The following is a 24,803-nucleotide window of genomic DNA, read 5'->3' as shown; positions in this document are numbered from 1 at the left end:
TCAGCATTTAGAGGAAGCCCTTTGGTCGAAAAAACCTGGGTTCGATTCCCGTCCAAGACGTGAGGAACCTTTATCTGGTCTCTTTCGACTACAGGTGAATTAGCCGGCCTCATACCGGGTAGATTTTTTTATCCGAAAATTTCGAATTTTCGTCCTCTAGAACAGGTAAACCAGCCCCGTGAATAGCACACACCGGGAGGCATAGGACTAACCACCTTATCCTCGAAGCGCTTGCGGTTTCAAATCGTAATACGTCATACTTAATACGAACGTAACTGGAAAAGAAGGAGAAGTTTTGTTATTATATTTTATTTCATGTATTTAAATTGATGTGGAATTTTATCAGGAGAGGGCGTATCGCTCTCTTAAAGTTAGAAACATGGCACATGTTGCAAATCTGCCAGTTTTGTATAGTGAACTTATGCGATATGGCCAAAGTGGGGAATATGATCGAGCATTGAAAACAGTTAACAAAAGTAAGTGCAGTAGTTATAAAGAATTTTCTCAAGGAATTTCATGTTCCTGTGCAGCGAAAATTCGATGGTTCATTGAAAAATTCTGTATGACCCAACAGCGCCGCTAGTGTCACATACACGTGTAATGTAGTCTTCTATCATCTATATTATTATGCTAAAAGATGATTCTTAATATTATGCAGAAAGTTGATAGCGATAATTCCTATATGTTAAATGCAGTTTAGCCCGTATGTTAATATATCTAATGGCGATAGAACTGTCCATTTATCAACACCATTTTTGTTTTGTAAAATGTTTGTATTCTGCTTGAAGACTGAACATATGGTTGCTTATCATACCCCTTGAGGAACTGCATTTATTGTGGTCATCTACGATTTATGGATTTACGGGTATAACTTAACAATCCTGGCTTCCTCTAAAATTTAAAGAAAATCACGAAATTCTTGCCGTTTTTTACTTTGAACAACATTGAATTAGCATATGACATAAAAAACGTAACTCTCACTAAGAATTATGAAATGCTATTTTTCGCTTATTCAAGCTACATAATAACATTGGTATGAAGTGAAATGATATGAACTGTTATGAACATGGCTGAAGTGAAACCTTAGTTTCATATTTCTAGGTGTAGAGTATCAGATTTTGGGTCATGGGAAGTTGTGGTATGGAATAAAGTGTGCCGGGGGAGGTTGTTGGCATTAATGGTTGTGGATTTGACATTACTGACTGACGTTAGATGGTCAAGTTAGTTCGCGAGGTCTGCAAGCCAGAGGTGTTTTCTCCTACACATAACCAGCCACTGAATTAGAAACTTTTATGCAGATATACATAAATGGCCCTTTGCAGCAGACATGCAAAAAAGTTGGTCACGTGCGTCACCACATCTTCTAGGTAACTAAGAATGCTGCTAGTCCAATAATTGTCAGTAGTGTTTATCACAATGGGAAAAACAAAGAATATTTCAGAGTTCAATAAAGGGCTTATCATGAGTGCCTGTTTGGCTGTAGCCATGATTTTGAAAGCAGTAGAGCTGACTGGTTTCTCAAAAGGTGAGATATCCTGGGTGTGTAATCAGTGGAAAAATAACTACCATTGCTTGTCTAAGAGGCAAAACTGGTCCTAAGACAATAAATTTAGTTTAATCCTTTATCCAAGTGTGAGCAAACAAAGTTTGCGCCTGAAAGTATCTTCAGGACTGGGGTAAGGTGGTACAACACCAGGGCAACTCATTGCAAAGGTGGAGCAAGGTACCAACACTCCTGTCTCAGTATTTCCTATAATGCAAAACATATCTCCTTGCGGATATGTCTAATGTTATGCATTAAGGGAAGGACCACTACCAAGACTAGTTTCGACCTTTATTGAGGTCTCTTCAGTGGGAGCCAGGCCCAAGTTGAGATACCAGGCAGAAGCTTTAGCAGGTCATCTCTACCTATAGGAGTTGTCAAATGGTGTGCCACCCTTTTTTAATAAATTACTCTGGATTTAGAGAAAGATGTTGAAAGTTTATTTTTCACTTGGTTAGAGTATAATAAATTTAGTTTAATCCTTTATCCAAGTGTGAGCAAACAAAGTTTGCGCTTGAAAGTATCTTCAGGACTGGGGTAAGGTGGTACAAAACCATGGCAACTCATTGCTGGTATCTCAACTTGGGCCCGGCTCCCACTGAAGAGACCTCAATAAAGGTCGAAACTAGTCTGGGTAGTGGTCCTTCCCTTAATGCATAACATTAGACATATCCGCAAGGAGATGTGTTTTGCATTATAGGAGATACTGAGACAGGAGTGCTGGTAGCTTGCTCCACCTTTGCAATGAGTTGCGCTGGTGTTGTACCACCTTACCCCAGTCCTGAAGATACTTTCAGGTGCAAACTTTGTTTGATCACACTTGGATAAAGAATTAAACTAAATTTATTATACTCTAACCAAGTGAAAAATAAACTTTCAACATCTTTATCTGGTCCTAAGACAGTTTGTCAGGAAGGAGATTGTTAGCTGAGAAGGCTTGTATAGACAAACAGAACTGTCTCTGTGCAGCTGTTGACTGAAGCATTTAATGAAGGCTGTTCCCAATCTGTATCTTACTGAACTATGCATAGGAAATTGAAGAGGATGACTATTGGCAGTCACATGCCTATACATAAAATAAAAGTTTCTCATTTTTCTAAGGCCAGCAAAGGTTGGTCGATTGGTAGAGCCTCTGCTACTAATGAATCACAAAAAAAAGTTAAGCAAGTTTGAGCACACTTAGTAGTTGGAAGGGTTCAATCGTTTGATGCTGTTGGCACGCTCTCCCTTGATGAGTCGTTGGACTCTCTGGAGATGTCGCATAATAATAATAATAATTTGGTGGCCAGTATGTGTAGGTGATCACATTACTGGTATTGGCTTTTATGATATTTGGTTTGCTTTTGTGTACACCTTCAATGAGCACACCTGAAATCAGACATCAATATCCTTGGAAGCTAAACCTGACCATTTGAAGTCACTGAAGTCATTTATGCAAACACACATCAAAGTAAATGAAATGCATCATAAATCCAATATAGAGAAATGAAACAGATTGCATTTTACTTCATATAACATTTTTCTACAGCACGTGATCTGATACTATATTCCTCTCCAGAGTATGAAAAGTAAGGCTTTGTTTCTGTCATGGATTCCATTGCTTAGGTGAGTATGAGTACAAAAGCTTGAGTAGTAATAGTAGTAGTGATTATAGTTTGGGGTCAGTAAAAAAAATAACATTTCATAATACTTATTTTATGGGAAATTTCATGTTTCTTTAGCTGCACTTTGTTCATTTTAACTGGGGGGGAGGAATGCAAGGATTAGTAATTTTTCTATCAATTTCAGAGGAATTTCAACAGGGCCATAAGGGGCAATCATTTTGATTGTAAGGGAAGTGGCACTCCCATGGACCCCTAGCTGGATTATATCCTCTTCTTCTTCTTCTACTTTGAGGAAGATCCACTTACTTTAATCTTTCCTATAAGGCCTTATCAGCCAACTCTTCTTACTTTATGACCCTTATGCTATTAGAGTACTCGAGGGCCATGGGGTCTTTTCATTTCTGGCCTTACAACTATGCCCTCTCTATAAACCTTACTATATTTCTTGTATAATCTACTCTTTCCCCTTCAATATACCCTATTCCTCCTATGGGTTTAAATTCGGAAGAAGGCAAGTTCAGAAGCCTTAAGGTAGCAGCCCTACCACTGAACTATTCCATCGTCAGGCTAGTCCCCTGACATGGAGAACATAATCCTACTTGTAAGCTGACAGAAAAAGATAATCGGACTGAATCTATGGGAAACAACCCTGGAATGAAAAAGGGAAAACGAAAATGGAAACGACAAAATATAATACACATAGCAAACTGGAATTTAAGAGGAATAGCATATAAAGAAATAGAATTAGACCAGTTATTAAATGAAAGAAATTTTAAAATAGCAGTAATCACTGAAACAAAAAAGAAATTAAAAGGAACTATGAGAACTGAAAATTTTAATGTGATATACAGTGGAGTCGACAGAGACCAAAGAGCACAAGCAGGAGTCATGATTTGGATTCATAACTCCCTTTCAAAACAGTTAAAACATTATAAATTATGGAATGAAAGAATAATAGAAGCTAGAATAAAAATAGATAGAGGCTATTTAACAATAATTGGTTTATATGCCCCAGAAGAAGGAAGAGAACAGGATAATATTGATTTTTATAATCAGCTACAAAACATATATAATGAAATAAATAAAAATGATTACATAATTTTAGCAGGAGACTTAAATGCAAGAATTGGAAACACGAAAATTAATAATAGTATAGGAATACATGGAGAACACACTCTAAACAGAAATGGTAAAAAATTGATTGACTTTGTAGTTTATAATAACCTAAAAATAATGAATTCCTTCTATAAACATAAAGACATACATAAATATACTTGGGCAGCAAGAGGATGGAAATCAATATTAGATTACTTCATATTAAATGAAAAAACATCAAAATTTTCACTAGATGTTAGAGTTCACAGAGGATATGAAATAAGCAGTGACCACTTCCTTGTTAAAATAACATTAAGATTACCACCTAAATGGCTACAAGTAACAAGAACAGAAAGAAAAATTGAAACATTTGTTTATAAAACTAGACTATTGAATGACACAAATATACAATGGCTATATGAACAAAGAAGTAACCAGTATCTAGATAAAATAAAACAAAATGAAGAAATAGAAATAGAATGGCTTAATATAAAAACGATACTAAATGCAGCAGCAAATGAAAGCTTAGGAAAGACCAAAAAATTCAATAAAAGAAAAAAACTGAAGATCTGGGATGATGCAATCAAAGAAATAATTAAAAAGAAAAAAGAAGCCTATCACAAATGGTTAAGCAGTAAAAGATTAGAAGATGAAATAGAATATAAAAGAATAAGAGCCATAGCTAAAGGAGAAGTCAGAAAAAGACATAGAGAATCATGGAACAAATTTGTTCCATGATTCTCTAATTTAGAACATGATTTATATAAAATAAGACCCAATGTATATGAGATTTTGAAACACCTAATTGCAGATACCAAAGAAAACATAAAATTAAACACTGAATTGAAATTAGAAGAATTTCTAAATTACTACACAGAACTGTGGACAGACAAATATTTTAAAAAAGACAACTGGCAAACAGTTAACAAAAATGCAAAGGAAATAACTGAAGAAGAATTAGAAATCAGCCTGAAAGAAACAATAAACGGAAAATCGCCTGGAGAAGATAAGCTAGGTTCAGAACTATATAAATACGCAGCAACCAGATTCAAAGAAAGACTCTTATTATTTTTAAATAAAATTTACTCAACTGATATCCCCCCAATAGAATGGAAAAAAGCAATTGTGATTCCTATCTTTAAGAAAGGTAATAGAGATGACCCTAAAAACTATAGAGGTATCAGTATACTAAATTCCTGTTACAGAATATATAGCAGAATCTTAAATAACAAACTAATGAAATATTCCAAAAACTTTATTCTAGAGGTACAGAATGGATTTAGAAAAGGTCGATCATGTATAGACCCAGCCTTTTGCCTAAAATTAATAATAGAGAAAAGAAGAGAATATAATTTAGAAACACATATTGCATTTATTGACTTTGAAAAAGCATTTGACAAAGTTAAAAGAAACATATTATTTAACATATTAAAAGAAAGTATACCCTATTTGATCACAAAAGAAACGAAGATATTATGAAAGAATTAAATCAAGAACCAGCAATAGAAAAAATTAAAAAATATAAACATAAATGGATGGAACATTTTCAAAGAATGAAAACAGAAAGATTACCAAAACAAGCCTTAAAGTACAAGCCATTAGGAAAAAGAAAACCAGGATGTCCTCTTAAACGATTCAACGATGACTTCTAAGGCTGGAACAGGCCATGCTAGGCCTAAATCCTTGATATGTATGATGATGATGATGAATTTCAGAGGATTTTTTTTTATGTGGCTAAATTGCACAAAAGGTTTTCTGTGAACACATCAATACCATGGATGGGCTAAGGAGTGTTTTTTTTTTTTTTAATTAATCTTATATATTTAATTTTAGATAAAGGCCAGAATTATTAAGTTATACTGATTCATGACCCATAATTGCAGTATATTAGAATTTAGACATGGATTTATGATATAATTGCAGTGCTGAGGTATAATATTCTTAAATTTAAAACAAATATTTAAAATTTTTACTCATTTCAAATCTGCAGACACTTCTGATGCAAGCAGAGGCATCAACTATTATATTATTGTACTTCTGAATCTTTGGTATTTCGAGGGTTCAAGAGTGAGATACTGTGCTCACCTCTGCAGGATGTAGATCGAGCATTTTGATCTAAGGGCCCATCTTTTGCATGGTGGATTTTGATTTGATTTTTTTATGGGGCAAAAACATTAAATGTCATACTGTAGGTCACATCAGTACATACAGTAATTGATTAGTAGGACAATCACAAACATCCATGCCCTTGGCAGGATTTGAACCAGCAGCTCTCTTGGCTGGAGAGCAGATATGCTAACCACTCGACCAACCAGGCTGGCTTGTGCAGGGGACCAAAAGTCATAATTATGTTACTAGTTATGCATCATGGATATACCAAGGACATTGTACACCATACTTTTTTTCTTTCTTTTTTTTTTTTTTTTAGCGAACAGTTTCCATATACAGAATATGATGCAAATGTATATAAAAATCAGTTCCTGCTCTTTAACTTTTCAAAGAAATGAAAACCTACATTTGAGCAGACTTTTGACTAGTACATCCTTTTACCTTTTTATAATTTTATTTTTTCATAAGTGAATCATTGCATTACACATACCTTTAAGAGAAGAGACTTCTTAAGTTTTCTTTTAATTTTGTGTTGTATGCCTGAAATTTATATTGTCACAAATAAAAATTTCATGAAGGAATTTTCTTATATTTATTCCCTTTCAGGCTTCTTTTCTGTAAGACTTGTCTGTTTAATATTCATTTTAAGACCAAGCTGTACACAGCATAGATGCTATACATTATATTAATATGCACAAGAATTTGCAGGGACAGGAGATAGTCAAGGGGTATCCAAAGGAAGCAATATCACTGTATTCCCAAAGTTAGGCGGATAAATCAGGTAGATGTTAAATGAATGAGTAGTATTATTAAGCATGATCCATAAAGATAAATGTTGCAGAGGAATAAAAAGAAAATGGATCAGCAATCTGATTAGATACAAGACTCATTCAAGAAAGGTAACTAGCATATTAAGGACCACAAAACCAGGTAATGAGAAGACCTTAGCTAAGCAGGTCAAAGGCAATCCCAAATAGTTCTTTTGTTATATGGGAAATAAGAAGAGAATAACTTAGGGATGATAAATTTAGTGGATCCTGATAGTAGTGAGGTGACAGAAGTAGATGAAATGGAGTTACTGAGTGACCCCCTTTGAAAAGAGTATCACTCAAGTGAGGATATTTCTGTGTGTAATGGGACAGGAACTGATATGAGAATTGAAGTTGATGAATCAGAGGTAGCTAGGCTATTGCACAATCTAAATGCAAATACCACTGTGGATTTGGATTGGGATATCAACTCATGTATTATGTGAATGTACAAAGGAATTGTTAATTCCTTTTTCTAAGCTGTTTAACTTAATTCTCAGCTCTGGTAATGTCCCAAGGGAGTGGAAGGAGGGCAGAATAGTTCCTCTAAGATGGCAGAAGAAAGTTATAGACCACTCGCTATCTCAGGAGTGGTGATAAAAAATATTGGAAAAGTTGATCAAACACCAGAATTTAGGAATGGGTGGATAAGAATGTGATACTCAATGGGAGGCAGCATAGTTTTGTTAAAGGTCAGTCTTGCCTTACTAATTTATTAATTTTTTATAATAGCGACAGCTGAATTGGATGAAGGGAATGGCTAAACATGGAATACTGTTACACAAATTGGAACAAATGGAGATTTATGCAAAACTGGTGTGAATACAAGAGTGGCTGATGGAGGGCTATCAAATAGTGGTGTATGGAGGAGCAGAGTCCAGCAGAAAGCAGGTGATTATGCAAAGTTGGTTAGGATAAGTTAATGATGGTAATGTGCAGAGCTTGCAGGATGATTTAAATAGGCTGAATCATTTTGGTAAGGGCAAATCATAACGGATGTCAGTTTAATCTGGAAAAGAATAAAGTTATAAATTTTGGGATAAAAAAAAAGATTACAAGATGTGTTGCACATTGAAACTAAACTGTACTCCAGGAAATTGTTAAAGCTAGGAACTTTAAGGTGTTGATGGAGAACTGAAGTTCAGAAGACATATTGCTAAGGTGTCCCAAGTAGCTCATAGGATTACTTGCATACTGAAGAACACACTAATATGCAGAGATATCATTTATCTTTATAAGTCCTTGATAAGACCTCATCTCGACTACTGTGCCAAGATTTGGTCACTTAGGTTTCTTCTTGATGGGGAGGAGGTGGAGAGGATCCAGAGGTGAGTGACCAAGATGATAGCAGGTCTATGGAATGAACCTTATGAGAACAAGTTGAAGATTGTGGGTTGCAGAAATTAGTTGATAGGTGGAAAAGGGAAGATATGATTGAGACATTCAAATTGCTAAAGAGTTTCTATAGGATTAATTCAGAGGATATTTTTGAGATCAGGACTGGTGGTGGGAGAGCTAGGGGACACCTATGGAAGCTGGGCAAGAGTGTGGTTAGCAAGGGTGTTAGAGCTGGGTTCTTTACTTTTAGAGTGGTGAATGAGTGGAATAAGCTGCCAGAGTCTGTTGAGGGTGCTATGACAGTGAGTGAGTTCAAGGCAAGGTATGATAGATACTGTGAGAATGTCGTATAGTTGTGTGGACATAATGTTTAGGGCCTCCCTTGACGAGTCTAAGAACTCCCTGGAGTCGCCCATAATAATAATAATGTCCACATTTGGATTACTGTGCTCAGGTCTGATCACTTGAATTTCTTAGGGATGAGAAAGTGATGGAGAAGATCCAAAAGTGAGTTATCAAGCAGTCTGTGAAATGTCTCCTGATTATAGATTGAGAGTTTGTGAGTTGTAAAAACTAGTTGATAGGCAGAAAAGAGAGGCTTTGATAAATGTATAAGTTATTAAAAGGGTTTTATAGGATTAATGCACAAGAAATATTTCAGCAGTTGGTTAGAAGTGGTGAAACAAGAGGTATTTCCTGGAAATTGAACAAAAGAACTAGAATTTTTGGTTGGAGAGTGGTGAATTAGTAGAATGGATTGTCAGATTAGTTGAGTGCTTCAGTGTGTTCAAGGAGAGATACAATAGATAATGTGGATAGTCATCAAAAATGAGTTTTTGGACTCTCTTGGAGAGGTACCTGTATAATAATAATATATCTAGTATATCACATGGCTAGTAATAATAGGCATGCTTTCATTTTTGTGATGCATTTCATATGGTTTTAAAAGTTAATATGTGAAATTCTCTTTTTTTTTTTTTTTTCTTTTAGGCAGATATAGGTTAGTTTTGTTTTTATGTTGATTCCTTAATAAGGACATTATTAAGGAATAATTCCTCACATTTGAATTACTGACATGAATGCAACTAACTTGCTTTTTTATCTGTATGAAACAAGCATATCATATCTGTAAATTGTCTTCTTTTGCAATTTTGCATGTTACAGAAGACAAATTCTTTCTGCCTGAGAATGAGTCATTCTAACACACCTGGTTTCTTATAAAGGTAAAATTATGTATCAGAATATTATAAGAGCAAGCAACTCCATGGAGTTCAAGGACTCATTGCAATTGTGGAGACTTGAACTGGATGTTTAGGAGTCCAATATTATCTGCATAAAGCAGAGCTAAGTTTGATATCTCCAATTCTAATATCAGGTTTAATGCCACTTTTGTTCATAATCATATTATGATCCAGAGAGCAACTCATATATAGAAGCTAATGACTTCACATCACTTGCTTGGTTGGCCGAGTGGTTAGCATATCCACTCTCCAGTCGAAAGGCTGTGGGTTCGAATCTCACCGTGGGCATGGATATTTGATTCTCTCTGAAAATACTAGTGATTGTGGTGGGCAGTAGATGGCGTTGGTGTAGATGATGCAGTTCGCTGTAGTTGGTGGATTTGAGCAATGGAGATGGAGAGTGGTAGGTTTCCTTCCTCGATGAATCTTTGGATCCTTGGAAGTGTCACATAATAATAATAATAATAAAATATAGATAGCGGAGTGGAGATAGTGTGTACCCTTATCTTATGCCTGATTTTATATTAAACCATGTTCCTGTATTTCCTTTCTAACTACTAATGTACAACTTAAATATAGATTGTGTATTGTATTGTATAATGTTCCATTTACACTATGTAAATGTAGCATTTTGAAAAGCATTTTCTCTGGGCACCTTGTTGTATGCCTATTCCACTACAAAACTTAAGTATAGATCCTTGTTATATTCCCCTGCTTTCTCAACTATTTGTCATAAAGCAAAAAATCTGATCTTGACTATATCTGTTTGGCCTGAACCCAGCTTGTTCTTATCCAAGTTTTGATTTCACAATTTTTCTTAGCCTCTTCTTAAGCATGCTTACCTAAGACATTTAGTAGAGAAATTCCTCAATAATACTCGCGTTCAGCTTTATTCACCTCTTTACGAATGGGAACAATGAGAACTATAAATTATAAGTCTAACCAAGTGAAAAATAAACTTTCAACATCAAAATATAAATTAAAGATACCAAGAAATTATATACTTGGTTTAATCCTTTATCCAACTGTAAGCAAGCAAAGTTTATGCCTGGAGCAACTCATATATAGAAGCTAATGACTTCGCATCACTTGCCTTAGTATTCCATAATGCAAACCACATATCCTTAGGAGTATGTATAATGCTATGCATTATGGGAAGGGTCACTATCCAGACCAGTTTCGACCTTTGTTGAGGTCTCATCAGTGGGAACCAGACCCAGAGGTGATACTAAGGTTGAAATAATGCCAAAGTCATATTTTCATATACGAGTAGCCAAAAGGTGTCGCACCTTATTATTAAAATTCTCTGGATTAGAGATAATTATTGGAAGTTTTTCCAACTTATAAGCTTACATTTGGATAAAGGATTAAACCAAGTATATAATTTCTTGGTATCTTTAATTTATTGTATAATCAAGTGGAAAAACTTCCAACAACTATCTCTAATTCAGAGAATTTTATACAAGTAGCTCAGTTGTGAAGTAATGACTAGGCTGTAGGCCTTATCCTGAGCAGAAATCCAGTGGGTAATTACCATTATTATTAGCTTTGCCTTTTTCTCTAAATTTTTTCAAAATATTTCTTACATGCCTGATGGGATTCATTTCATACTCTGCTGTTTAGATCTCTAACAAGGACCACTTTTTCCATTCTCTTTGTCAGCTGCTTGCTCTGGCTCATTAAATTCCTCCACTTCTTCCTGAGGAGAACCTTTTGCAGGTCCATAGGTACAAATAAGTTTCATTGTCCATTTCCCCATTTTGAAGTTTGCTCACGTAACTCGACTTGAAAATGCCTTCCAATCAAGAAGTTTATCTTCGTGTTTGGTGTTGCATGTTATCACTACTCGTTCCTTTCCTTGATCATTATTGCCTGAATATAACATCCTATACTTATTATTTATTCTCATGGAAAAGGCTTAGATGTTGGTTAAACATGCTTATTAAATAATTTAAGGAATTTACAACATACACAGGATATAAATTAAATTAAACTTTAATCTATATTTCCAATATTTCGGCAACTTCACATTGCCATCTTCACTTAAAATAAAGACACGTGCACACAGGCACTACACACAGTAAATGAGGACGAAGCAGGAAGCTATTGTTTCTCCTAAAAGTCCTGATGGTGCCTCTAGCAGGCTATAGGTATTCTTGGCCATTGGGCTGAAGGTCTTCTGATGTAAGTCTCCCAAATTTGGGGCAGTCTCATGCAACCAAATTTGTTGAGGTTTGGACTGTTTCTTAAGGCTGAGGCTGATTCCATGAATAGCCTTTCAAATTTGAATTTACTACGGTGTATTACCGTGGCTTTCTTCCACCGTATTCTGTGGCATGTATCCAGAGCATGGTCTGCAAGACCAGAGTGGCTGTAGTGGTGAAGCCAGATGTAGTCCTTGTGTTCTGAAATTCTGATATTTGCTGTCCTGCCTGTTTGGCCAAAGTAGGACAGCTTACAGCTGCAAGGGACATGGTAAACACCAGGTAGGTCTAGGGGAAGTGGTTGGTCTTTAGTGGAGTGGATAAGGGAAGCCAATTTTCTATATGGTCTGTAACATGAGCTCAAGTCATGTTTTTTTAGGATTTTGGTAATTTTTTCCACGGTGCCTCAGATGTAGGGAATGGTAATAGATTTAGAGTAATCCTTGTTGCGAAGGAGGGGAGGGAGGGTTGTGGTTTACTGGTTTCAATATTTTTCAGATTTTTTTGGGGGGGTTGTAGCCATTGGTTGAGAAGGTGTTGAGGATGTGGTTTAGTTCTGTGGTTAGGGCATTGTCATTTGAACAGATAAGTTTAGCCCTGTTGTGTAGTGTCTTAATAACTCCATATTGTTGTGAGGGTGGGTGGGTGGGTGGGGGGGAAATTGTTGGTGAATGTATCTGCCTGTATGGGTGGGTTTTCTATAAACTAAGAAAACCAAGGTTCCATCAGGCTGGCAGGTGACTAGTGTGTCTAAGAAAGGGAGGCTGTTGTTTTTCTCTAATTCCAGGGTGAACTTGATTCTGGGATGTTGGTTGTTTAAGTGTGTTAGGAAGGAGAAGAGTGTATCAGAGCCATGTGGCCAAATAGTGAACACATCATCAATGTAGCGAAGCCATGTGGTTGGTTTTTGTGGGGCAGAGTTTAAGGCTTTCTCTTCAAAAGTCTCCATAAAAAAGTTGGCCAAGGGTGGTGAACCCATGGCTGTCCCCTCTATTTGTTTATAGAATTTTCCTTGCCAAACAAAATAACCTGAGTTCATTGTGAACTGAAATAGGGCTGAGATATCGGGAGGAAATTTAGCTTGGATTTGCTCTAAGGTTTCTTTGAGTGGGACATTTGTGAATAAGGAGGAGACGTCAAAACTGACCATGCTGGCTTTGAAGTGAGGCTGAGTTTTTTATGTGTTGCCAGTATAGTGTGTGAACGCCTTGGCCAAATGTTTAGCTAATTTGTATGTGGGGGAATCAGTGCCATCCACTATGGGACGTAATGGCACATTTTCTTTATGTATTTTTGGGCATCCACAGGGGGTTAAACAGATGGTGCCCCCCTGCTAGGAGACACCATCAGGACTTTTAGGAGAAACAATAGCTTCCTGCTTTGTCCTCATTTACTGTGCGTAGTGCGTGCATGCACGTGTCTTTATTTTAAGTTCCTGTGAAGATGGCAACATGACATTGCTGAAATATTGGAAATATAGATTAAAATTTAATATATATCCTGCGTACGTTGTAAATTCCTTAAATTATTTAATAAGCACTTATTATTTAGCAAGATTTCACCTGTTTTTCCACTTCTTCTGCAAGCTTGATTTCCTTTCCATTCCTTTCTTTATCTTCAGTTTTTCCGACGTTAGGTTCTTCTAGATGTTGAGTTAGAGTTTGTTCCATTAGTGGACTTTGTGACCAAATCTCTCAGGATGTGGTCATGGTCATACCAAAGCCTTGTAAAGAATGATGACTTCCTGATCTCTTCATTATGCTCTTCTACATCAAAGTATTTCAATAAGCTATTTTTCCACTTTTTGCAGTATATCCTCTGAATTTCAGTTCCTTGTTCTCCACCTATCTCTCTCCTAATCTTGTCAATTTATTCAGTCATTTTTTTAAAATCTAGTACACATATTGTGATCTTATCCTATAGTGATATTTTTATCCTTACATTTTGTAATATCACACTGGCAACCATTATCTTTGCCCAAATTCTGAGTCTTGATCATTCTGTAGCATCTCTACAATGCCTTTATTAACTATTACCATTCCTAATTTAGCAGTATTAGCAAACCACTATGTATTTTCTCTCAGATTATTCTTGATATCTTAATTCATATTAACATGAATTAAATAACAGTGGTCCAAATCAGTACCATGTCACTTGTCACCTACCTTTTCCTTAATTCTATTTGACTTATTACTCTTTGATACTTGTCTGAGGATATAGCTATTTCCTTTATCCAACTCAGCTGTCAGTTTATTTTAGAAAATGAGTAAATTTCTAGGTCCTGAAGTCATAGCATGCTCCACCTGTTACAATGGTGTGCTGTTCTCCCTAGAGTATAACATTCTTATCTGCCTATTCCTGAGATAGTTACCTGTCTATAATTTGCTGCTTTTGTGTAAGGGGCCTCATTATGTAACGTAACTATCTTCCACTTTTCAGTTCCTTGGAACTGCTAGTGCTGAGGCTTTTTTCTCATTAAATGACCTAGTTAGGGCACTATCATTTCTCTTGCACTATCTCAGCACTCAGTCTAATATTCCATCCAATCCTGTTGCTTTGTGAGATTTCTTGATATCCTTGACAGTTCTAGTTTATCTACCTCTGTTCTTATATTTACCTTTATTACATTAGTCACTTCATTATTTCCACCTGGATGATATATTCTCAATGTGATCACTCAGTAATTCAGCTGTTTCTTTGGATCTTGTCACCTTCTCACCATCTGCATTATCTTTCCATAATCATTTTTTACTTACCACATAGTGAAAGAATTCTGAGATTTTGTCTTCATTACCATGGTAACCGGTTACTCTTCTTGGCTATGCTTTGTGCTGCTCATAAGTTTGCTGATTACCTTATAATACCTTCTACAATCCCCCCCCCCACTTAATAATGCTACTCATCCATCCAACTCCTGCCTCTTTTATCCTCCTGACTCTGAGTATGCAGTCTGTTACCTTTTTTCAAACACCTCTTGATCATCTCCTCTTGCATGTCTTGCTAATCCTTCTCTTGCAGATTCTTATGCCATGGCATTGCTGCAAGCTGCTTCCTAAGATTGTGATAATCACTACTCTGTAGTTCCACATATACCCCTTCTTAACTGAAAATTCTGCATGCTTTGCGCATTCAAGTCAAGACTAGTCACTTTTTTTTTTTTTTTTTTTTTAAATTGAAAGCAAAGTTGACTGTCTTAGTTATAGACAAATTCTTTGTTATCACCAGATTGAGTACTCTCAAATCCCAGGTGCCTTCCATCATATGATATTAGAGGTAATTATCTCTCTTTCACTAGCAGCATAAATTCTATTTCCTTCTTTCTCCCTTCTGATGGATGTGTCCATAGTTGAAGTAACCCATAAGAATTACTTACCCTGTAGTTATTGGGTTAATTTGGTGATGAATGCTATCAGGGTCTTCTTTTGCAAATCTTCTGACCTATATCACAACAAATACCTTTATATCCTCTGTTTTACTTAGCAGGACAAAATATGTAGATTCCTGTTGAATTTACTCTTGTAAGTTGCAGTCTATCTTCCTTTATCAGCAAAGATTTCTGAGACATTCTATTCTTGTAACTGCATCCTTTTCTTAACTGATGTCTGTAATTTTTAAGTAAGTTGAATTTACCAGTTAAAAACTCCACAGATGTATTTGTGATGTTTCTACCATCAGTAAGAATGACTTAGAGTATTCCCTTGTACTCGCTGGTATCCCTGTAGCATTTAATGACCATTCAGATCTGAGAAACTGTTCAGCATATTTTCCACTTTCCTTCATTAAAAAACACTAGATACCTAACTCCAAATTCATTCGTGTCCAATCCATTGTTCATAAGTTGTTTTTGTACATCAAATTCACTCAGTACATCCACAAACTTCACCATTCCTTCTACGCAACTTATGCATTGTCTCATTTGCAGTCATAATCTTTTTGCCATCATATTATGGTGGCAGACTTACAATATTTACACTTGCACTATTTTTGCTTTTTCCAACAATGCTTTTGTGTTCTATATCATTCCATGCTTCTAACATTTCAAAGTTATATTTAAGTACTTGCACAGAAATAAAGTTTAAGGGCCATTTCTGATTTTCTTTGTGATCACTATAAAGACAATATATTCGAGCAAAAATTCAGACCATTATTAATGGATGTTAGAGGCAGTCAGACAAGCAATCTTTAGAAAGAGATGCGCTCATTTCATGCTTCATCTTGATTAACTGATACAGACCTCTCTTTCTCTATTATTTTTAAGGCTGATCATTTCTGAAAATAACATGCACTTTAGAACTTAGATTTTTCTGAAACTAAAGTTTCATGTCACTCCTAATGTCAGAGAATACAAACTTAGCAGAGGTTAGTAAGTAATGGAGCTATCCCGTATCTCTGACCAGAGGCTAAGTTAAAAGACTAATATAAATTTCAGTTAATACTGAAGAGAAATTTTAAAAGAATACTTGGTTGTGTATTTTTGGAAGGTGAAGATGACAATATTTGGAGCTAAACTTGATTGGGCTAAGGATGTGTGATAAGAGAATGGTGTTGATAATGACACATAAATAAGACTAGTAAATAAAAATTTTTAAAGACAAGAATTAAAGACCAAAAAAAAAAAAAAAACTTAAAATCTATACAGGATCAGCAGCATGAAGGTAGTGCTGGCCATTTTGTGAGAATCATCAGATGATACACAGCACAAAACAATCCTGTCTAGGATGTGAAGAACCTTTATAGAGCTTCTTAACTGAAGGCAAGTTAGCTGGTCTCATACAGAGGTGACAGGGTTTTTCCTCCCAGAAATTAAATTCAACTTTTTCATCTTGCAAACCAGCCAGAACACATACAGCTAACAGGCATAATATGCTGGCCTCATAGCCTGAGTTGCTTTGGCTGTAAATCCAAAACAGTCAATCTCACAAACTGGCCTGCACTTTGAAATTTACATTAGTCTTTTAACTATCCCCTGGTCAGAGATATGGGGTAGCTCCATTACCTACTAACCTTTGTTGATTTTGTATTCTCTGACATTAGGAGTGACATGAAACTTTAGTTTCAAAAAAAAGTTCTATTGTATATGTTATTTTCAGAAATGATCAGCCTTAAAACTAATAGAGGTCTGTATCAGCTGATCAAGATAAAGCATGAAATAAGTACAAGTTTCTTAATTTTTTATCTATGTTGTTATTATAGTATCAACTCAACCAGTTATCTGAGTGGATATTCTCTCCTCTCTAGTCTGTAGGCTGTTGGTCTAAATCCCACTGCAACATGGATGTTTGTGAATGTCTTTAAGTGGAAGATGGTCATTGATCTGCTCTTCAATTATCCTTCTTAAAATGGTGGCTTGGATTGGTCTTGAAAATCATGTTTGATTTCTAGATTATGTTCCTAAGTTATGTAATAGTGATTACATAATTTAGGAACTGTAATCCATGATACCACTGTCGTAGAATAAACCTGTTTTAGATTTGTTTCCAACTTTTTGCATGTGGTATCATTAAAAAAATGACATATTGTGATGCTTTTGTTTATTTATTTTATTTTTTATTTTTATTTTTTTTTTATCATAACATATCTGAGAAACCAAATGACAATTTCACTTTTTTTGATAAAGTAATTCTTTTTCAGCAAAAATTTATTGCAGCATCATTTTGCAATTAATATCCTAAATAAGCTCTTTGTAAATCAGATTTCCTTACAAGTGTTATTCATTTGCTGATTATTCTTTTAAAATCTATTGTTTTTGAAGTAGCATGTGATTTTTATGTATGTACATTTATTCATGTGATTTTTTAAGAGTAAGTGTTTTGATTTTAATCTTTCAGTTCTTCAAGAAGTTCCAAATGATCTTAAAGCTTATCATTGCAAAGTAATATGCTTAATACATCTTTCTGAGTTTGAAAATGCCTTAAATACAATAGAGAAACATAATAGGTATGTGTAAAGTTGACCAACAATAACATTTTAGTGTTTTATTTCTGTTATTAATCAGTATACTTCAAAAGTTTAAATGCATTATTTTTTTAATTATTTGTCAGTTAGCAAATTGCCATGGGTAATGAAGTTATAGATATTTAATAAAATTTATATAACTTTTTAGAGATATCTAAATCATCACTTAATAAAACCATTCAATGAAAATGGTGGTGATTTGCTTAGAATATGACTGAAACTGAATCGGATTTGTAATTTGAATGACATGATTGATTGTTTAATGCTTGGTTATTTTTCAAAGGTCACTCATGACTTGCACATCACATGACACATTTCTGGAACCTTTGGGTTCCAGACAGTTTCTCATACCAAAGCACTGCCTCAAGCTGCTTTCTAGGTTTATTATGATCATCTGCCATATAGTTCCACATACATTCATTCTTACTTAAAACTCTTACATACATTGTTACCTCTCATGTCAAAAATTCATGATCAACTCATTTATAGACATTCTCACACACTGTTATGAGATTCCATATTCTTGTACCACAAATCCCTTCCATCATGTGATGCCTAATGTAATTACTAAGTTATCTCTTAGTAATTCTATAAATTAATTTTTCCTTATCTTCCATTCATTTTCCTCTCTCTAGTTTATATACCAATAGTTGGAATCATCCATAATGATAGTCCTCCTTGTATCCATAAGATATTTCTTTTTGTGCAGTTCAGTCATCTTCAGATGATCCTGTTCTGTAGCAGCACCCAAGTATGTATGTGTCCTGCTAACTCCTGTCTCACACCAGAGGGCTTCAGACCTGTTTTCTGTATTATGCATATTACCACCACATTGGATATTATTCTGGGTGGATTTAATTTCTCTGCAGTTATTAGTAATACTCCCCAACTCGTTTTATTTTGTCTGTGTTGCCATTAAGTTTGAATCCATTACATTTTATTCCTGTGACAGTATCCTCCTTCATCCAGGTCTGACTAATGCCTGTCATTTTTGGTTTCTCTTCTTCTACTAATGCTTAGAACGCCTTGTCTTTATTCCTCATGCTTCTGGCATTAGTCTACACGCACACATGACAACTGAGACTGATGAATTGAATCTCAAACCAATTCTTCCCCTTGCTATTTTCACAGTTAACACCTTTATTTCTGAACAAAACTAGTTAAGCATTTTCTGGAGTTATATTATCCCTGACAAGCTAGCATTCTCACTCTGTTTGTCATTACAATCAGCAATTTCTACCACTTAATTTAATCCATGCAAACACTAAGACATATCTAGTTTCCCTGACAATTCACATTCATTCTTTCATCAAATAACTTTCCTATAAATCCTTTTCACTCTCACCACATCACTTCTCCTACTACTGACTCATTTTCAGTTGCTATTGTTATCAGCTAACTTGTCATGCTTAGGTAAAAGACTCACCTTTTATCTTCTTTACTCTTGGCTCTATATGGTTAATAAAAATTAACATTAAGTTCGAAGAACATTTGTTACCTGACATTGATATTTGGAGAAACCTAATGAAGTGAGTTTTGTCTTCCTTTGTGATTAAAATGAAAAATATGTCAGTCAGCTAAATTTTGCATTTTTTTATACATATACATACATCTCCAAGGCCCACCTTTCCTAATTGGGTTGTGGGGGTAACAGCTGCAAGAGGAACTTCCAATGGTCACGATTCTCTGCCACCAAGCTCAGGTGTTCTGGTGGGATTCCCAAACGTGTCCACCCAAGGTTTTGGATATAATCTATCCAGCAAGCCCTTGGCCTTCCACGTGGCCTCCTGCTCTCTGGCTTGGCAAAGAGGGCCTGCTGAGGGAGCCTCTCTTGTGGCATTCTGACCAGGTGCCCGTACCAACATAACTGTGATCTCTCAACATGGAGAAGCAGCGGTTGAGTATTGAGGGTTTCCTGAATTGCAGAGCTTCTGATTCTGTCGAGTCTTGTCAGCCCCGCAGCCCCTCGAAGGAACCTCATTTCAGCTGCTTGGATTCGATTCGCATTCTTTCGGTCATTACCCAACTCTCATGACCATAGGTGAGGATGGGGACATAGACTGTATTGAAGACAGCCAGCTTTGCCTTCTTGCTTAACTCCTGCTTCAATACTACTGAACTGCCAATCTCCTGCAATATTGAGCTTGCTAAGCCAATTCGAGTATCTAGCTCTATGTCCTGTTTTCCATCATTCGTGAATATGGACCCAAGGTATTTAAACTTCTCCACCTGCCTCATTGGGACTCCACTTACATTTAGAGTGCACTGGGATGGTTGTCTCGAGACCACAAATGTTTCAGTTTTGGCCACACTGATCTTCATTCCGGCATCTGCACAAACAGCTACAAACCTATCCAGGGTCTGCTGGAGGTCATCTGTGGAAGAGCTAAGCAGAACTAGGTCATCTGCAAAAAGCAGATGTCCAATGCTACATCTTTCAATTCTGACACACTCACTGCCTCGGCTGTGCCTATCAATCCAGTCCATAAATATTATGAAAAGGAGGGGTGACAGAACACACCCTTGGCGGAGGCCAACGGAGACTGTGAAAGGTTCAGACTTTGTGCTGTTTACCCCAACACAAAACTCTGGGCATTCATACAGGGACTTGATGGCAGCTAATAGTTGGACATCCACTCCATACTCCTGTACTACTTGCCAAAGCTTATCCCGAGGAACCCGGTCATATGCCTTCTCCAAGTCCACAAAACATGTGTAGACATTCTTGGCATATTCCCAAGATTTCTCAAAGACTTGCCTTAAAGTGAAGATTTGGTCAGTTGTGCTTCTACTAGGACGAAAGCCACATTGTTCTTCCTGGAACTTTGACTCAACTATGCTCCTGCACCGTCTTTCCAAGCACTTAGCATACACTTTCCTAGGCAGGCTGAGCAGAGAGATGCCACGATAGTTACTGCAATCCTTCTGGTCTCCCTTCTTAAAGACTGGTATTATTATGCCTGTCTGCCATTGCTTTGGTGCTTGCCCAGATATCCAAGCAGCCTGACACATTCGAGTCAGCCAGAGAACATCGTCTTGATTTAAGGCTTTTAGCATTTCGGGCCGAATTTCATCATCGCCAGCAGCCTTGCCCGATTTTAGCGATTTTATTGCTAAATGGACCTCTTCTGCTGTGAGACTAGTCATTGCCCCGATCTGCACCTCTTGGATACTGGTTGACTGGGTGGCCCTGATCTGCTGGGCCACCCGGGTTAAGAAGGCTCAAAGTATTCCCTCCATCTGTGGAGGATATCCTTCTCGGTTGTTAAAAGTGCATCATCAGAGGCCTTAATTGCCCTTGCTGTGCACGATTTCCTCCCTCGAAGGCGGTGGATGGCCTGCCAGAATACTTTGTTTGCATTTGCATAGGACGAGTCTGATCTTTCTCCAAAGGATTCCCAAGCCTTCTGCTTTGCCGTCTTTTCTGCCTCAGCAGCAGCTTTTCGTGCCTCAGCATACCGCAACGCATCTCAGGTGACCTGACTCTAAGACGTGTTAGGTAGGACTCCTTTTTTGCCCAGACAGTTTTTTGGACTTCTTGGTTCCACCAAGGTGTCCTTTTCTCACTGCCCATTGCCACACCGAGCCACTTTCTGCCACAGCATGAGTGCAGAGGCAGTGACAGCTGTTCTGAAAAGCTTCCACTCCTCCTCCTCAACATCTGCAGTATGCTTGGGAATCTCTTTGAACCTGGAGGAAATGTCATCTGAAAAATTCTTCCTCACAGCCTCATTTTTCAATGTCTCCCATTTCACACGGTATAGCTACCAGCGTTGATGGTAGCATCTGGTTTCTGAAGCCATAGAGTGCACACAACAAGGTGGTGCTCAGTTGACAGTGCTTCCCCTCTTCTCACACAAACGTCCTAAACTGAGGAAAATAGGTCTGCTGAGACTATAAAGAAGTCAATCAGAGACCTTTGTTCTAGTGTATCACTGTACCAGGTATACTTATGGACTTCTCAGTACTGGAAGAAGGTATTCATTATGGACAAGCTGTTAGTGCAGCATTTTTTTATGCTTTCTGATAATTGCAAATTATTTTGGGAAGTGCATTATTTGGAGCTATTGTTGTGGGAATAGTCTTTATTTACATATAGAGCACGTATTGGAATGTTGAGACTTGACATGTATTGGTAAGTTAAGCTTCTTTATGGCATATTTTTGCTGTTCATCTCTTGTCATGATACTGTAACTTGTACTTTTTGCTTTTGTTTAAAAAGCAGTTGCTTTTATAATTTCCTCTTCATATACATTTATGAACATGTCTTTATCTCTTTAAAATTAGGCAAACAGATGGTGAAGATCATAATTTTATCATCTAATCATTTGGAAAATTCTTTAAGCTAGTAATTAAAATTAGTGAGTTGAATAAATGTTTTTTTTCTAAGAATAGTAGACAAATTACAGGATTGATACTTATTAAAAATTCCACTCTGGTTCAAATGCTTAATACACACAAAATAATAACTTTCTTATATAATAAGAAAATAAAACACAATAACTTTATATTTTGTGTGTTGTTTTTAGTGATCTTCTATTTGAAAAGGCATATTGCTTATACCGGTTGAATAGAATTAAAGAATCTTGGAAAACTCTACAAGAAATTGTCGCACCTAATGATAAAGTTAAAGAACTAACTGCACAAGTGGTAAGTAATTTTGACACTGAATCTGTAATTATTTGCAATGATTTCTCTCATCACAGTATATTTCTTTCTGTTGTTCAATTAGTATTAACTGAATTGATTATAAAGCAGTATACTTATGAAAATTCTCTTTACTGAAATGTTAATCAAGAGTCACAGCGAACTAAAGCCACGTGGTAGACGTCTTTCATTGCTGAGTGAAATGCCACTGCCCAGCTTATTGGAGGTGTAAGGTGGCTTCTGTCATGTTTTTCCCCCTTTCTCATTTGCACTGCATGGGATCAAACCTGGTGGTAATGCATCTTATGAATGCCTCCTGATGTTCTTCTTGAATCCATTGAAGAGCTTCTAGATATGACCATGGAACTGTAGAACTGCTTTGGCAATCTGTCCAACTTTTGAGTAGAGCTTTTCTCTTGGTTGTCAATTTTCTGTAGAGCAGCAGCAATAGCTGGACAAGAATAGATATGGGCAGCTGTTAGTTCAACTCCTGGACAGTTCTTGCATGCTTCATAGCTTCTACTACCGTCTGACTGAATTTTCATGCGTTTAAGATGTTCCGTCCTTAGTCTGGTGATGATTGTGGTTATTTCTCTATTTTCATTAATTTCACTGATTTCATTCTTCTTCTTGAGTGTTTGTTTTACCAATCTTATTTTGGCAACAGAGTTAGCATCATTTAGTGATAGTGGGTGTAATTTTTGAGGTAAATGTCTTGCTTCTTTGGCTAGACTGTTTGCTCTTTCATTGCCTTCAGTATTTACATGGACTGGTATCCATTGCAGTATACAGTTCTTATTTTTCAAATTTAACGTTGTTAGTTGTTCATGAATTTCCTGTGTGAGTTTTGTTTTTCCATATTTTAATACTTCAAGTGCAGATTTAGAGTCGCTGTAGATGGTTATTCCTTTCATAATGTTTATTACTGGATTAGAGAGATAGAACTTGAGAGCTGTTTGTATGGCTGTTAATTCACAAGTGAAGTTTGAATCTATTTTGCCAGCTGTGGTTTTGATTTGCATTTCCTCGCCTCCAGGTAGAGTTAGAAAAACCTCTGAACCTCCTTGGTTGAGTGCTTTATCAAATGATCCATCAGTGTAGGCAATGACATAGTTTAGATTATTTAAGTGATGTATAGTGTCAAGTCATTTTCTTTTATTTTCTTCATGTGAATCCTTTTTTTGAACAAGGTTCTAGGAGATTTAAGTTTATCATTGTGTTTTTTTGGTAGAATAGTGGAAAGGATGGCTCTTTGCTTATTTCATTGGATAGGTGTTCTAAGTCGATCTGTTTTCTAATCTCATGATCATATTGTAAAGTGGATGATCTCTTTAGTCTAGCTTTTCTTGTCCAGGCATAGATATATTTGTAATATGAGTTGTCAATCTCAATTCAATATCTAGGGTTAGGCCTCAGTATTTTGGAGACTGTTTTTTTTCTATTTTAGTATTATATATTTTGATTTGGGGATTGAAATTGTGTCTATTTTTTCTGTCAGTGGAGAAGATGCTCAGATTTGTTTTTTCTTGGTTTATCTGTAATTTAAGTACCTTTGCCCATCTTTCTAAGCCTTTTATTGAATTATTTAGGACTTTTTCAGATTGTTGAGGATTACTGCTTGTGTGCCAGATTGCTATATCTGCGTAGCATGCTTTTTTGTTATGCGAGGATGGATATTGTTCATATAGATGAGAAATAGGAATGGGCTTAAGACAGAATCTTGTGGGACTCCAGTCCAAGTTCGATGCATGTTGGAATAAATTCCATTAAATTTTACTTTCATTTTTCTTCCTTTCACGAAATCTGAAATCTAAATTAATGCATTCCCCCTTATTCCATTATCGTATGCAATTTTTATTAATTTTTGTCTCCAAACGTGATTGAAGGCAGTTGTGAGATCCAAGAATATTGCTGTTGTCTTCTTTGGTGGTTTTTCTTGAAAGCCATCTGTGACTGATTGGCAAAGATAAAATAATTGATCTTCTGTATTGTGTTGGGACCTATATGCAGTTTGGTAGAAGTGGATCTTGTTATTTTCTAAGAGCCAGTTCATAAGTCTGGTATGTATTATTCTTTAGTTTAGTTTGCAGAGAGTGCTAGTTAAAGCTATTGGTCTGTAGATTTTACAGTCACTAGGGTTTTTGTTAGGTTTTAGTAAGGGTATAATGACTGATGTTTTCCAGATTTCCTCCAGATCAATTTGTGAATAATCTTGTTACTGCTTAATTTTCCAGGTTGTGTTTGGATGAAGTACGGTT

At 36.2% G+C, this 24,803-nt stretch overlaps 1 protein-coding gene across 2 annotated transcripts in view; it reads left to right on the top strand.

The window, feature by feature from the left end:
• The first annotated feature begins 324 nt into the window (after positions 1-324).
• The window catches only part of Srp72 (signal recognition particle 72), a 166,142-nt gene continuing 141,663 nt past the window's right edge, over positions 325-24,803 (top strand). For both annotated transcript variants that reach the window (XM_090392757.1, XM_090392756.1), the window contains exons 1-3: positions 325-476; positions 17,772-17,880; positions 22,428-22,548. In XM_090392757.1, coding sequence (XP_090248883.1) covers positions 380-476; positions 17,772-17,880; positions 22,428-22,548 — 327 coding nt within the window. In that variant the 5' untranslated portion in view covers positions 325-379. The remainder of the gene's footprint in view (positions 477-17,771; positions 17,881-22,427; positions 22,549-24,803) is intronic.

The sequence above is a fragment of the Typopeltis vanoorti genome, chromosome 5, assembly GCF_054136105.1.
Source record: "Typopeltis vanoorti isolate ZY-2024b chromosome 5, IOZ_Tvanoo_1.0, whole genome shotgun sequence".
Taxonomy (NCBI): Eukaryota; Metazoa; Arthropoda; class Arachnida; order Uropygi; family Thelyphonidae; genus Typopeltis; species Typopeltis vanoorti.
The sequence above is the reverse complement of the archived record's forward strand: the minus strand, read 5'-3'. Positions and strand labels throughout refer to the sequence as shown.